Here is a 15857-nt window from a genome sequence, read left to right as displayed (position 1 = left end):
CCAAGATTCAGTGAAACATTTGCTGCCCTTCCGTCATTCCAAACAGGACACTTTATTTCCAGAATGCAAACGCTGTCAAAAATGTGTGTGCCTCGTTTAAAAGGTTCAGTCAGCAGTTATCTGACAAAACAAAGCTGCACATCCAAACACAGCACTGAATTCAAGTGCTTTCTAAATTGGCAGGCGAGTTGTGCTTTCTTTGACTGGATGTTCCTAATACACATTACTTTTTTTTCCCCCCTACAGTGGTGCTTGAAAGTTTGTGAACCCTTTAGAGTTTTCTATATTTCTGCATAAATATGACCTAAAACATCATCAGATTTTCACACAAGTCCTAAAAGTAGATAAAGAGAACCCAGTTAAACAAATGAGACAAAAATATTATACTTGGTCATTTATTTATTGAGGAAAATGATCCAATATTACATATCTGTGAGTGGCAAAAGTATGTGAACCTCTAGGATTAGCAGTTAATTTGAAGGTGAAATTAGAGTCAGGTGTTTTCAATCAATGGGATGACAATCAGGTGTGAGTGGGCACCCTGTTTTATTTAAAGAACAGGGATCTATCAAAGTCTGATCTTCACAACACACGTTTGTGGAAGTGTATCATGGCACGAAGAAAGGAGATTTCTGAGGACCTCAGAAAAAGCGTTGTTGATGCTCATCAGGCTGGAAAAGGTTACAAAACCATCTCTAAAGAGTTTGGACTCCACCAATCCACAGTCAGACAGATTGTGTACAAATGGAGGAAATTCAAGACCATTGTTACCCTCCCCAGGAGTGGTCGACCAACGAAGATCACTCCAAGAGAAAGGCGTGCAATAGTCGGCAAGGTCAAAAAGGACCCCAGGGTAACTTCTAAGCAACTGAAGGCCTCTCTCACATTGGCTAATGTTAATGTTCATGAGTCCAACATCAGGAGAACACTGAACAACAATGGTGTGCATGGCAGGGTTGCAAGAAGAAAGCCACTGCTCTCCAAAAAGAACATTGCTGCTCATCTGCAGTTTGCTAAAGATCACGTGGACAAGTCAGAAGGCTATTGGAAAAATGTTTTGTGGCTGGATGAGACAAAAATAGAACTTTTTGGTTTAAATGAGAAGCCTTATGTTTGGAGAAAGGAAAACACTGCATTCTAGCAAAAGAACCTTATCCCATCTGTGAAACATGGTGGTGGTAGTATCATGGTTTGGGCCTGTTTTGCTGCATCTGGGCCAGGACGGCTTGCCATCATTGATGGAACAATGAATTTTGAATCATCCCAGCAAATTCTAAAGGAAAATGTCAGGACATCTGTCCATGAACTGAATCTCAAGAGAAGGTGGGTCATGCAGCAAGACAACGGCCCTAAGCACACAAGTCATTCTACCAAAGAATGGTTAAAGAAGAATAAAATTAATGTTTTGGAATGACCAAGTCAAAGTCCTGACCTTAATCCAATCAAAATGTTGTGGAAAGACCTGAAGCGAGCAGTTCATGTGAGGAAACCCACCAACATCCCAGAGTTGAAGCTGTTCTGTACGGAGGAACGGGCTAAAATTCCTCCAAGCCGGTGTGCAGGACTGATCAACAGTTACCGCAAACGTTTAGTTGCAGTTATTGCTGCACAAGGGGGTCACACCAGATACTGAAAGCAAAGGTTCACATACTTTTGCCACTCACAGATATGTAATATTGGATCATTTTCCTCAATAAATAAATGACCAAGTATAATATTTTTGTCTCATCTGTTTAACTGGGTTCTCTTTATCTACTTTTAGGACTTGTGTGAAAATCTGATGATATTTTAGGTCATATTTATGCAGAAATATAGAAAATTCTAAAGGGTTCACAAACTTTCAAGCACCACTGTACAGTTTAGAAATCCTGTGGTGCGACACAGACCGGACTTTCTCCTTGGATCAGATCTTTATTCACGTGATAAAACCCTTCTGAAATATTACAGAATTAAAACGATTGATCCCACCTTTAGGTCTCACGAGTGCTCGGAGTGTATTCAGGATCTGATAACACTCTGATGTGATCCAGTGAGGAATTTAGCTACCACACACAATCCAAAAAAAAAAAAAAAAATTAATTCACCTTAATAAGCACAACAATAACGTAAACGTATTCATGATTAATGAGCTACTTGTATTGGGGCTGCTTTAACTCGAACCCATGGCATGCTGTGTGATCACTGAAAGGATTCTTGTTCTCGTGATCGCCAGCAGGCACGAGCTCTGCGCTCAAAGCCGAGCGCCATGTTTATCTAAGTGCAGATGCATGTTCGGGTCGACTGTTTGACACAGTCCTGACGGTTCTGATTTGGCTATGATGGTGAAAAGGTTGACATGAAAAGTCCGATTTCTATTCTGTGATCTCTGTTGATTTCACCACTGCTTTCTTTCACACACACACTGGCGCGTAGCTTATGCTGGATCTGAATGCTCAGCGATATGTCATGAGAATTGTATTACACACATGCTCTCTGTTACCTGGGCCTGCTGCAGGAAGAGCTTTAGTAATACTTGTGTTTGCTTGCAGCTCTGTTTAAACAAAGCGGCCTTCTCTGGGCTCTGGATGCATTACAGTGCGCGGTGTGTTAACTGGTGCTGCCTCGGGCTACGAGAGTGTTTCAGAGACGCAGTGACTCGCTCTTGGTCTCCGCGTAAACACGACTCGCATTCATCCTTCATATAACAAAAGAAACAAAAAATAATAATAAACAAAGAACATAAAAACCACAGCATTATGGACTGTATACATCATGGTGGCAGACAAAGTTTTATATATATTTTATAAACAACTAGAACATGAAACAATAGTTTTGCCAGTCCTCTGAGCACTGAGTCTGTTCAGTGCACCTTAGCGTTCTCTGGGGCACTTCTCCAGCGTTTAGAGAAGGCGATGGAGAGAGCGGGCATCCCTGAATACAGCTCGTTCACATGCAGCGTGAAAACAACTCACGCTGCACTGACAGGAGGACGAGGAGGAGCCTGCGGGAGAAATCAGCTTCTTATTGGCCGAACAGAACGCCATTACCTCGATCAATCACCACAAGAAAGTCACAAATGCTTCTGTTCTGCCAATTTTGTGTTTCTAGTTCTTTGGGTTGTTCTTGTGTTACTTTCTGTCTGTTACATTCTACTTTCAGTAACAGGCATACGTCTGCGAGACACGTATGAGTGTGTATGTGTGTGTGTGTGTGTGTGTGTGTGTGTGTATATATATATATTTGTGTGTGTGCAACCGAGTTGTTGAGACTCAGGATCTGAGGGCAGCTCAGTCCGGCCGTGTGATGAGCATGTGTCTAGTCCAGCGGCTCCTGTTTTATCCTGAGGGGCGTGTTCATGTTTTGGCTCCGCCTGTCCTCACGACACAAAACGTATTCGCTGAACTGGGAGGAGTCGACGCCACCCCCGCATGACGCCGCCACGCTGAAGCCCTTCTGGAACAGACGCTCCAACACCTGCAGGGATGGACAGAGGAGATGGTGGGGAAGGGGAAAAAAAAAAATCACAGGTAAAAATCATTACAACTAAAATGCATTTAAAACATAAATCCCATTCATTCAGTGTTGCAGCATTTTTGGCGTTTTCTGACAAACTCTTCATGTCAACAGTGACGCTGAAGTTTGTGAAAGCCGATGGGAAGGAACTCAAAAAGGTACCCGAGAAACTCTCAGGAAACATGAAAGAATCTAATCCTACCATTTCCGCATGTAACAATATATACAGAGTCTCATCTCATCTCATTATCTCTAGCCGCTTTATCCTGTTCTACAGGGTCGCAGGCAAGCTGGAGCCTATCCCAGCTGACTACGGGTGAAAGGCGGGGTACACCCTGGACAAGTCGCCAGGTCATCACAGGGCTGACACATAGACACAGACAACCATTCACACTCACATTCACACCTACGCTCAATTTAGAGTCACCAGTTAACCTAACCTGCATGTCTTTGGACTGTGGAGGAAACCGGAGCACCCGGAGGAAACCCACGCGGACACGGGGAGAACATGCAAACTCCACACAGAAAGGCCCTCGCCGGCCACGGGGCTCGAACCCGGACATTCTTGCTGTGAGGCGACAGCGCTAACCACTACACCACCGTGCCGCCCTATGGCAATTCTAATCAATTAAATAAATAAATGAATCAGGGTGATCATCAGGCCGCGTAGTCTTAGTTGTTCCTAAGATCCCAAGAGCTTCTGACGACAAACTCTTCCTTCAGTTTCCCAAATTTAGGACCCGAGCTACTCTAGTTGGACACCTAAACTACGGAACAGTTTGCCTGCGTTTATCCGAAACACCACTAACATAGATGCTTTTAAACATGTCCTGAAAACTCATCTATTCAGGGAGGCATATTGCTGCCAGTGGAATAATTTTATTTTAAATGTTTATATTACGGCGGCACGGTGGTGTAGTGGTTAGCGCTGTCGCCTCACAGCAAGAAGGTCCGGGTTCGAGCCCCGTGGCCGGCGAGGGCCTTTCTGTGCAGAGTTTGCATGTTCTCCCCGTGTCCGCGTGGGTTTCCTCCGGGTGCTCCGGTTTCCCCCACAGTTCAAAGACATGCAGGTTAGGTTAACTGGTGACTCTAAATTGACCGTAGGTGTGAATGTGAGTGTGAATGGTTGTGTGTCTATGTGTCAGCCCTGTGATGACCTGGCGACTTGTCCAGGGTGTACCCCGCCTTTCGCCCATAGTCAGCTGGGATAGGCTCCAGCTTGCCTGCGACCCTGTAGAACAGGATAAAGCGGCTAGAGATAACGAGATGAGACGTTTATATTACGGCATATTCGATTTTTATTTGCTTTACGATTCGTGCGTCAGCTGGATATAATTTGCATAGAATATATATTTAAGCGGGGCGGCACGGTGGTGTAGTGGTTAGCACTGTCGCCTCACAGCAAGAAGGTCCGGGCAAGTCGCCAGGTCATCACAGGGTTGACACATAGACACAGACAACCATTCACACTCACATTCACACCTACGGTCAATTTAGAGTCACCAGTTAACCTAACCTGCATGTCTTTGGACTGTGGAGGAAACCGGAGCACCCGGAGGAAACCCACGCGGACACGGGGAGAACATGCAAACTCCGCACAGAAAGGCCCCCATCAACCACTGGGCTTGAACCCAGAACCACCTTCTTGCTGTGAGGCGACAGTGCGAACCACTATGCCATCATGCCACTCTTCTTCTTCCTAGCTGTAATTGCCTTGTTTATACAGCAGAGGGTGCAACAACCTACCATAGCGCGAATGCATGTTACTTCACTGTAGGTGGAAGTAACTCAGCTCTAATGCTGCAAGGAGGGAAAAAACAAACCACGGATCTAAAATGGGAGAGTTGTTGTGTGATTGACTGTACAAATAGATTTAAGAGCAATCAGAGCTCTCTTTTTACAGACTGCTGAAAGATAAAGAGAAGCAAATGGAGGAAGTACAAAGGTTAATAAAAAACGATTACGAAAGGCCTATTTGTTATAAACTTATTTTTAATAAAAGGAATGTTTTAGTTAATAGGATATAGTTTACTGCAACCTTTACAGATCTCATCTCATCTCATTATCTGTAGCCGCTTTATCCTGTTCTACAGGGTCGCAGGCAAGCTGGAGCCTATCCCAGCTGACTACGGGCGAAAGGTGGGGTACACCCTGGACAAGTCGCCAGGTCATCACAGGGCTGACACATAGACACAGACAACCATTCACACTCACATTCACACCTACACTCAATTTAGAGTCACCAGTTAACCTAACCTGCATGTCTTTGGACTGTGGGGGAAACCGGAGCACCCGGAGGAAACCCACGCGGACACGGGGAGAACATGCAAACTCCACACAGAAAGGCCCTCGCCGGCCACGGGGCTCGAACCCGGACCTTCTTGCTGTGAGATGACAGCGCTAACCACTACACCACCGTGCCGCCCCTGATTTAATTTTTGTCGTGGGAAAATCAAATCATGACTACTAGCTACTGGAAGAAATACACAATACATTTTATTCATATATTTTGACTGACTCTTGCGACCCTTTTCTACTTTTTCTATAACTTTCTACAGAGACGTGGGTTTTTTTTAGCCATTGATTTCCATGAGAACCATGCAATAAGACTTCAGGCCATGAGAGTGAGGGGGGGAAAAGCGCCTCTCTTTAGCCATTTATCATGATTGGTCCCTGGAGTGAAAAACGATATAACAGAAACCATAGTGGAAATCTAATCTAAATCCAGACATATGGAAATGTGTTAACATCCTGCTCCGTTATCTGTTTAAAACATTTAAAATGTTTGATGGAAAACAAATATTCTAACTTAATGCACCATCTATCTATGGAGCAGAGCGTTCGTGTTCAAATGAGCATTCCGGCCTACAAAATGTCCTTTGGCTTTATGTTTGGATTAAATTCTGCTTCCCTTTAAGTCACTCTGGATAAAAGCATGGCAAAATAAATACTATAAACGTTTTGCAGTCTGTCTTGCAAAAAGGCGTCCCGACTATGTGTCCAAATCTTTTTTTTTTTGCTCATTTGCTTTATGGAGTGAATGAGAAGAGTGCCGTCAGAATGGAACCATATGAGAATGTGAAGTTTGTGAATGATGAAGTGTGAAGGAGTAGGAGTAAATCCCACTGCATGGGAATGTTGGGAGGTTGTGTGAACACTACACAGTGCTCACCATTAGACAAAGCAGGAAAGTGAAGAGGTGTCTGTGCTCGTAAAACGTGGAACATTTCTTCCTCTTCTTAGTATTTAGTCGGTTTGGAAAGCACTCAGACCACATCAGTTTTTATTGGGTTATATATTTAATTTAAAATGGATTACATTTACTTTGTTTGCCATTAATCTACAAACAATAACCCATAATGGAAACATGTTTGTAGGGCTTTTTTAAAAAACAATTTAGTAAAAATCAAAAACTGAAATCTCTCATCGAGATAAAGATTCAGTGCCGAGTTTCCCAAAAGCACCGTAGCACAAAGATCATCGTTAAATGGTAGCGCGAGCAGCACAATGAACACTCTCTCTCCAAGTTAAGAGGCTCTTAGCGTTAAGAGGCTTTTGGGAAACCCACCCCCAGACCATTTATTTATTTAGTATTTTGTAGAAGTGCCTTTTGCAGCAAAGCCATCTTGGGTAATTCTCTACAAGCTTTGCACACTTGGATTTGTGCAGATCCTCCCATTCTTCATGGCGGTTCCTCTCAAGCTTGAAGAAGCTGGCTGGGGAGTGTGTGCGAACTGCCATCTTCAAGTCTATCCATGTTTATACATGATATACTGTGGGAATCAAAGCTTTGCTTGGGCCACTCAAGGACATTAAGAGGCTTGTCCTGAAGCCATTCCGGCATTGCCTTTGCCATTTTCTGTTCAGGTTTTCTTCAAGGACCTCTCTGTATTGGGCCATACTCGTCCTTCCCTCAATTGTGACCAGCCTCCCTGTCCCTGCTGCTGAAATGCACCTCCATAGTACAATGCTGCTACCACCACCATGCTTTACCATAGCAGCATTGTACAACTGGAGTGGCTTCAGGCCTAATGGTTAGAGAAGCAGCTTTGGGACCAAAAGGTCACTGGTTTGATTCCCTGGACCAGCAAGAATGGCTTAAGTATCCTTGAGCAAGGCACCTAACCCCTACCTGCTCCCCAGGCTGCTCTTTGTATATTGTATGTCACTCTGGATAGGAGTGTCCACTAAATGCTATTAATGTAACGAGCCAGCTGATGAGCAGTGCCTGGTTTTCACCAGACATGGCACTTAGAGTTCAATACAGACAATTTTTCCCCTCATAGTCTCAGATTCCTTTAACTACCCAGCAAACCCAGGAGTGGCTTCTGTCTTACCATAGTACCATAAAGGCCTGATTAGTGGAGCATTTTTGAGATGGTTGTCTTTTCGGCAAGTTCTCTCACCTCTGCAAAGAACTTCTGAAGTTCTGGTCAAGTGGCCTTTGGGTTCTTGGTTGCGCTTCCAGATCAAGGCCCTTCTAGCTTGGTTACTCAGTTTGGATGGATGGGCAGCTCTAAGAAGTGTCCTGATGGTTCTAAACTTCTTCACAATGATGCCACCAGCTTGATGCCACACAATGAGGCACACCAGTGTGTGCCTTTCTAAATCATACTTAAAATCAACTGAATTTACCACAGATGGACTCCCATCAGGTTTTAGAGACAGCTCAAGATAATCAAAGGAAACAGGATTGATTTTATCCAAGGGTCTGAATACTAATCTAACAGAGATTTCAGATTCTGACTTTTAATAAACTTGCAAAAAATTTCTAAAAACTTGTTTTTACTTGGTCAGTATGAGTTACTGTGTATAAATCAAAGCCAAAAAAATTTTTTTGATTTGGAGTCATGTGGAAGGTCCATGCTTATCCTTTTACACGATAAAAACGAGACATTAAATGGTTCACTTCTAACAGCTACGGAGAAAAGCCTTCAGCTTTGGCATTGCATTTCCATCTGAGTCAGAAACAAGATGATCAACTGTGAGCTACTGCTCGCTAACGTATCCCCCCCGCTCGCGCTTATATCAGAACGCAAGCAATCGAAGGAATAGGACACTTATTATGAATGCTGACTTCAACAAATAATTAACCCTGAAACAAGTAAGTAAAGCACAGTGTCTCTCCCCAGGGGCTTCAAATAGCATCCTGGTAAACTGTTATTTTGAAATAGCATTTCTCTTCTTAAAATAGCGTCAAAATCCACCCTATATGTTTCGTAAATACATTCAGTCGGTAAACAGGAAGTCGATGTGCGACAGACCTGGAAACCGTATACATGGTATAGAACCCCAAGCTGAAGCTCGATACCAAATATCAAGCAGTTGTGATTTGTAGTTGCTGAGAAAAGCGGTATGAAAATTTTGTAAATCCACGCCATGTGTTTCGTAAATACATTCGGTCGGTAAACAGGAAGTCGATGTGCGACAGACCTGGAAACCGTATACACGGTATAGAACCCCAAGCTGAAGCTCGGTACCAAGTGGCTATGATTTGTGGTTGCTGAAAAAAAGGGTGTTTCGGACGGATGGCGATCCAGAGGGATGGAGGTAAACCAGTATACCCCCTCCTTTGGAGCAGGGGGTATTATAATAATAATAATAATAATAATAATAATAAATGAATGATGGCCTTTAAATATAGAAGGCGACTGAGATCGTGAAGGCAAATGCAAACCATTGAGTCCATTAGGAGTAAACTTCATGATCACTGAAGATATGTGGTTTGCGTTTACATTTAGACTGTATCTCCATTTCTGATATGGGAAGCAACTGTGGCTGAAGATTGGATATACAGTTAGGTCCATAAATATTTGGACAGAGACAACATTTTTCTAATTTTGGTTCTGTACATTACCACAATGAATTTTGAACAAAACAATTCAGATGCAGTTGAAGTTCAGACTTTCAGCTTTAATTCAGTGGGTTGAACAAAATGATTGCATACAAATGTGAGGAACTAAAGCATTTTTTAAACACAATCCCTTCATTTCAGGGGCTCAAAAGTAATTGGACAAATTAAATAATTGTAAATAAAATGTTCATTTCTAATACTTGGTTGAAAACCCTTTGTTGGCAATGACTGCCTGAAGTCTTGAACTCATGGACATCACCAGACGCTGTGTTTCCTCCTTTTTAATGCTCTGCCAGGCCTTTACTGCAGCGGTTTTCAGTTGCTGTTTGTTTGTGGGCCTTTCTGTCTGAAGTTTAGTCTTTGACAAGTGAAATGCATGCTCAATTGGGTTGAGATCAGGTGACTGACTTGGCCATTCAAAAATATTCCACTTCTTTGCTTTAATAAACTCCTGGGTTGCTTTGGCTTTGTTTTGGGTCATTGCCCATCTGTATTATGAAACACCGACCAATCAGTTTGGCTGCATTTGAGCACACAGTATGTCTCTGAATACCTCAGAATTCATCCGGCTGCTTCTGTCCTGTGTCACATCATCAATAAACACTAGTGACCCAGTGCCACTGGCAGCCATGCATGCCCAAGCCATCACACTGCTTCCGCTGTGTTTTACAGATGAAGTGGTATGCTTTGGATCATGAGCTGTACCACGCCTTCGCCATACTTTTTTCTTTCCATCATTCTGGTAGAGGTTGATCTTGGTTTCATCTGTCCAAAGAATGTTCTTCCAGAACTGTGCTGGCTTTTTTAGATGTTTTTTTAGCAAAGTCCAATCTAGCCTTTTTATTCTTGAGGGTTATGAGTGGCTTGCACCGTGCAGTGAACCCTCTGTACTTACTTTCATGCAGTCTTCTCTTTATGGTAGATTTGGATATTGATACGCCTACTTCCTGGAGAGTGTTGTTCACTTGGTTGGCTGTTGTGAAGGGGTTTCTCTTCACCATGGAAATTATTCTGCGATCATCCACCACTGTTGTCTTCTGTGGGCGTCCAGGTCTTTTTGCATTGATGAGTTGACCAGTGCTTTCTTTCTTTCTCAGGATGTACCAAACTGTAGATTTTGCTACTCCTAATATTGTAGCAATTTCTCGGATGGTTTTTTTTTCTGTTTTCGCAGCTTAAGGATGGCTTGTTTCACCTGCATGGAGAGCTCCTTTGACCGCCTGTTTTCTTCACAGCAAAATCTTCCAAATGCAAGCACCACACCTCAAATCAACTCCAGGCCTTTTATCTGCTTAACTGAGAATGACATAACGAAGGAATTTCCCACACCTGCCCATGAAATAGCCTTTGAGACAACTGTCCAATTACTTTTGGTCCCTTTAAAAACAGGGTGGCACATGTTAAGGAGCTGAAACTCCTAAACCCTTCATCCAATTTTAATGTGGATCCCTTCAAATGAAAGCTGAAAGTCTGGACTTTATGTCCATGTCCATTATATAACTACAACTTGAATATGTTTCAGTAAACAGGTAAAAAAAAAAACAAAATTTGTGTCAGTGTCCAAATATATATGGACCTAACTGTACTCTGAATTATTTACATTTGAGTGCTAAATCTTAAATTTTTTTTTCAAAACATATTTCATTCATTCTTACGGATTTGAACAAAACGACAGAAAGGAAATCTGTCACCCGTAACTTTATTTAGCTCTTCTTTTTTTCTGTCTGTAAATCATTTGAAATGGATTAAAAGTGTTATATAAATGACAGATATTATTATCGCAATATTATTTCTGCTTTGTTGCAAGTGAGGCGTGTTTCACTCACAGCGATAGTGTATTTTCCCTGCTTACACACAAACGCATGAAGTGTGTGATGGAGGAAAGGCCATGTTGATTACTGCTGAGCTGACTCAGGTGGGTAGAGCAGTGAAATTGTGCGTTCCTGCTGGATGAGGAGGCAGTAAAGAATGGAGGAGATAAAGTAGATGGGGCAAACTAGCCTGGAACGCTGCCTTGCAGTGAGGCGATTTCAGCTCTGCGCTCTTCTTACGCAGCACTTCTTAGAAACGTGCCATCATTATTTACAATGCCAACTATGCGACAGACGGAGAATTTCACTTCGGCTATATGAAGATCTGCTCTCCTTGTCTCTTTGGTGCGAAGATTCTTCTCTCTCTCTCGATCTTGCTGACAGAGACAGACTCTCTCTCCTTAGCGCCTGCACAGCAGCAGACGGTTTATGCTGCGTTTAAATAGAGCAGTAATGATCCAACCTGCCCAAGCATCACGCTCTCACAAATCTACACACACACACCACAAGCAGCACTAACCATTTTGGAGAATTTTCCCACACACACAGTGTTGATTACTCCGACACACAAATCTCCCTAAATTGTTTTTAGTGCGTTTGTGGCGCTGGGAACAATTGGAGCCAAGCAGTGATGGAGACAGGCTTCCTCGGAACCAATTACAGAGCAGGCACACAAGACACCAGCAACGCAGGTCACAGTCAAGTGAAGGCAAAGACGCAACGGATACAATACACTCACCGGCCACTTTATTAGGTACACCCATACACCTGCTGTTTGTCCCTTGATGGCAGCACGATGCATCAAATCATGCAGATACAAAATCTAGAGCTTCGGTTAATTGTTCACAATGTTCAAACATCAGAACGGGAAAAAATTGTGAACTCAAAGCGTGACTTTCTTTCACTGTGGCATGGGTGTTGGTTTGAGCCAGATGGACTGGTTTGAGTACAACCCCGAATCCAAAAAAGTTGGGACAAAGTACAAATTGTAAATAAAAACGGAATGCAATAATTTACAAATCTCAAAAACTGATATTGTATTCACAATAGAACATAGACAACATATCAAATGTCGAAAGTGAGACATTTTGAAATTTCATGACAGCAACACATCTCAAAAAAGTTGGGACAGGGGCAATAAGAGGCTGGAAAAGTTAAAGGTACAAAAAAGGAACAGCTGGAGGACCAAATTGCAACTCATTAGGTCAATTGGCAATAGGTCATTAACATGACTGGGTATAAAAAGAGCATCTTGGAGTGGCAGCGGCTCTCAGAAGTAAAGATGGGAAGAGGATCACCAATCCCCCCAATTCTGCGCCGACAAATAGTGGAGCAATATCAGAAAGGAGTTCGACAGTGTAAAATTGCAAAGAGTTTGAACATATCATCATCTACAGTGCATAATATCATCAAAAGATTCAGAGAATCTGGAAGAATCTCTGTGCGTAAGGGTCAAGGCCGGAAAGCCATACCGGGTGCCCGTGATCTTCGGGCCCTTAGACGGCACTGCATCACATACAGGCATGCTTCTGTATTGGAAATCACAAAATGGGCTCAGGAATATTTCCAGAGAACATTATCTGTGAACACAATTCACCGTGCCATCCGCCGTTGCCAGCTAAAACTCTATAGTTCAAAGAAGAAGCCGTATCTAAACATGATCCAGAAGCGCAGACGTCTTCTCTGGGCCAAGGCTCATTTAAAATGGACTGTGGCAAAGTGGAAAACTGTTCTGTGGTCAGACGAATCAAAATGTGAAGTTCTTTATGGAAATCACGGATGCCGTGTCATTCGGACTAAAGAGGAGAAGGACGACCCAAGTTGTTATCAGCGCTCAGTTCAGAAGCCTGCATCTCTGATGGTATGAGGTTGCATTAGTGCGTGTGGCATGGGCAGCTTACACATCTGGAAAGACACCATCAATGCTGAAAGGTATATCCAGGTTCTAGAGCAACATATGCTCCCATCCAGACGACGTCTCTTTCAGGGAAGACCTTGCATTTTCCAACATGACAATGCCAAACCACATACTGCATCAATTACAGCATCAAGCATAAAGCTGCCCATTCTTCTTGGCAAAAAGCCTCCAGTTCCTGTAAATTCCTGGGCTGTCTTGCATGAACTGCGCGTTTGAGATCTCCCCAGAATGGCTCGATGATATTGAGGTCAGGAGACTGAGATGGCCACTCCAGAACCTTCACTTTGTTCTGCTGTAGCCAATGACAGGTCGACTTGGCCTTGTGTTTTGTATCGTTGTCATGTTGGAACGTCCAAGTACGTCCCATGCGCAGCTTCCGGGCTGATGAGTGCAAATTTGCCTCCAGTATTTGCTGATAACGTGCTGCATTAATCTTTCCTTCAACTGTGACCAAGTTTCCTGTGCCTTTGTAGCTCACACATCCCCAAAACATCAGCGATCCACCTCCGTGCTTTACAGTAGGAATGGTGTTCCTTTCATCATAGGCCTTGTTGACACCTCTCCAAATGTAACGTTTATGGTTGTGGCCAAAAAGTTCAATTTTGGTCTCATCACTCCAAATTACCTTGTTCCAGAAGTTTTGAGGCTTGTCTCTGTGCTGTTTGGCGTAAATTTTTGTTGGTCTACCTGACCGTGGTTTGGTTTTAACAGAGCCCCTGATTTTCCATTTGTTAATCACAGTTTGAACACTGCTGACTGGCATTATCAATTCTGTGGATATCTTTTTGTATCCCTTTCCTGTTTTATACAATTCAACTACCTTTTCCCATAGATCTGTTGACAATTTTTTGCTTTCCCCATGACTCAGAATCCAGAAACGTCAGTGGTTGGATGAAAGATGCGAGAGTCTGTCTGGATCCCAGAAACTCACTCAGCTTTTATGCGCACACACTGATTACAAGTAAACAGATCACAGGTGAGGACGTTACCTTTAGTAGCCATTCAAACCCATTTGTGTCAACTTCTGTGCATGTTATCAGGCCAAAATCACCAGGGTATGTGAACTTTTGATCAGGGTCATTTGGGTAGTTTCTGTTGTCATTATGATTTAAAAAGAGAAAACACAGTTGTTTGACAATAAATGGTTTCACCCAACCACTAAGCATGAGTGGAAAAGATGTTTTTGTGTTATCATTCATATTCTCTGAAAAATGGTCAAAGAATCATAGATTCTGCCAGGGTATGTAAACTTATGAGCACAACTGTACGCTCTCTCAGCCTGCTGGCGGATCCGCACATGACGTCACGAATCTGGCTCCAGACTCCCTTGGGATTTTTCCAGACGCGTTTTGTTATTTTATTTTTTTCTGCTGTAGACAGATGGCCTTGTGCAAAATTACCCTTCTGGATGAGTGTGTAAAGGGACATACTTTCATATAAAAAAACACAAAATTGGTCCAGGATATGCACTTTAAGCGTACTTTTTCTTAAGCGATGCCACATTTTTGTGCTGTATATGGTTGTGGTCAGAACAGTCCTCGTGACCGTGGCACGTTCCGATTTTTTAGAATTCCGTCCGTGATTCGGAAAGAGGATGAGGAAACTCTGAGGCTTAGTACGGAGAGGAGACGAGCACGGCTGAAGAACATCGGCAGGGCTGATCTAACAGCAGCGAAAACCAAAACAGCTCGTGTTTGCAGTGATCGTTTTATCTCCGGTGAGATTCAAAAGCTTTCTCGATAATATCATGGAAGAATTATTTCGTGTTGCTAGAATTTTGCTATAAAATGAGCGTTCTCTCTTGTCGTGGTTCACTCGGTCATTGTTATAATTTTAACACGTGTATTACCGTTTCGCTTCTCGGAACGCCAGTAAAATTGTACGATAGAAACAATCCAGACTGGGCGCCTGCTCAGAACATGGGCTGTTTCTCGTCCAAGGTCGGACTTGATTCTTCGGCAGCCGAACCAGATAGAACGTGATATACAGTATCTGGGTACTTGATGGTCGGTAGAAGCGTCTTATCTTCAGAAAAGTCTGACTTTTTTCAATAATATGGATCAAACCCAGACATATCTATCTTCTCTTTGTATCGAATCTTCGCTCGAGCGGTCAAATCGTCGTAATAGTGAGAAAATTCACCGTCGTTTACAGACGCGCTTTCAGCGGCTGCCGTCCTCGTCGCTTTGTAGATCCACCATCATGGCGGCCGCTCATGACGTAGCACATTTTGATCACGTGGTCGAAAGTCATCTATAGTTTGCGGCTCGTTTATTTATTTATTTTTTTGCAGTTTTACTCACACTCGACACGCACGTCACTTCGCATTTCTCATTCGTATGAGTATGGCTCTGCCCTGAACGGACCTGCACCCGCACATTTTTCACATCCATGTAAAATTCAGACGTATTTGTCTGATTGATCTGTAACTGTAGAAGGAAACAAAAGAGGTCAGCTGCAGCCAGGGCCGTAGCCAGGATTTTTCAAATACCGAGGTCAAACATGGCTGACAGCACCGAAGCCCCCCGGCACAACTTAAATAAATAAATAAATAAGGATAGATTTGGTGGAGGACACATTTATTTTAACAATTCTATAACTGTGGCACCATAACTGTGGTGTTTTATCTGACATAAAAGTAGAAAAGTATGCCGCTTTTCCACTACAAACGCGGCTGAGCTGTGCCGTGCTGAGTCGAGCTGAGTCGAGCTGAGTGGGGCTGTTGGAGTTGCATTTCGACTACAACCGCGCTGAACCATGCTGGCTGGAAGTGGGTGGACAC

The 15857-nt window shown here is 43.1% G+C and overlaps 1 protein-coding gene across 5 annotated transcripts in view; it reads right to left on the bottom strand.

Annotated features, from left to right (window-relative positions):
* Positions 1-1832: 1832 nt before the first annotated feature.
* Positions 1833-15857, bottom strand: part of LOC132888124 (BTB/POZ domain-containing protein kctd15) — a 79241-nt gene continuing 65216 nt past the window's right edge. For all 5 annotated transcript variants that reach the window (XM_060924134.1, XM_060924133.1, XM_060924132.1 and 2 more), the window contains one exon: positions 1833-3453. In XM_060924134.1, coding sequence (XP_060780117.1) covers positions 3295-3453 — 159 coding nt within the window. In that variant the 3' untranslated portion in view covers positions 1833-3294. The remainder of the gene's footprint in view (positions 3454-15857) is intronic.

The sequence above is a fragment of the Neoarius graeffei genome, chromosome 6, assembly GCF_027579695.1.
Source record: "Neoarius graeffei isolate fNeoGra1 chromosome 6, fNeoGra1.pri, whole genome shotgun sequence".
In the NCBI taxonomy this organism is placed as follows: domain Eukaryota; kingdom Metazoa; phylum Chordata; class Actinopteri; order Siluriformes; family Ariidae; genus Neoarius; species Neoarius graeffei.
This window is presented reverse-complemented; position numbering and strand designations above follow the sequence as displayed.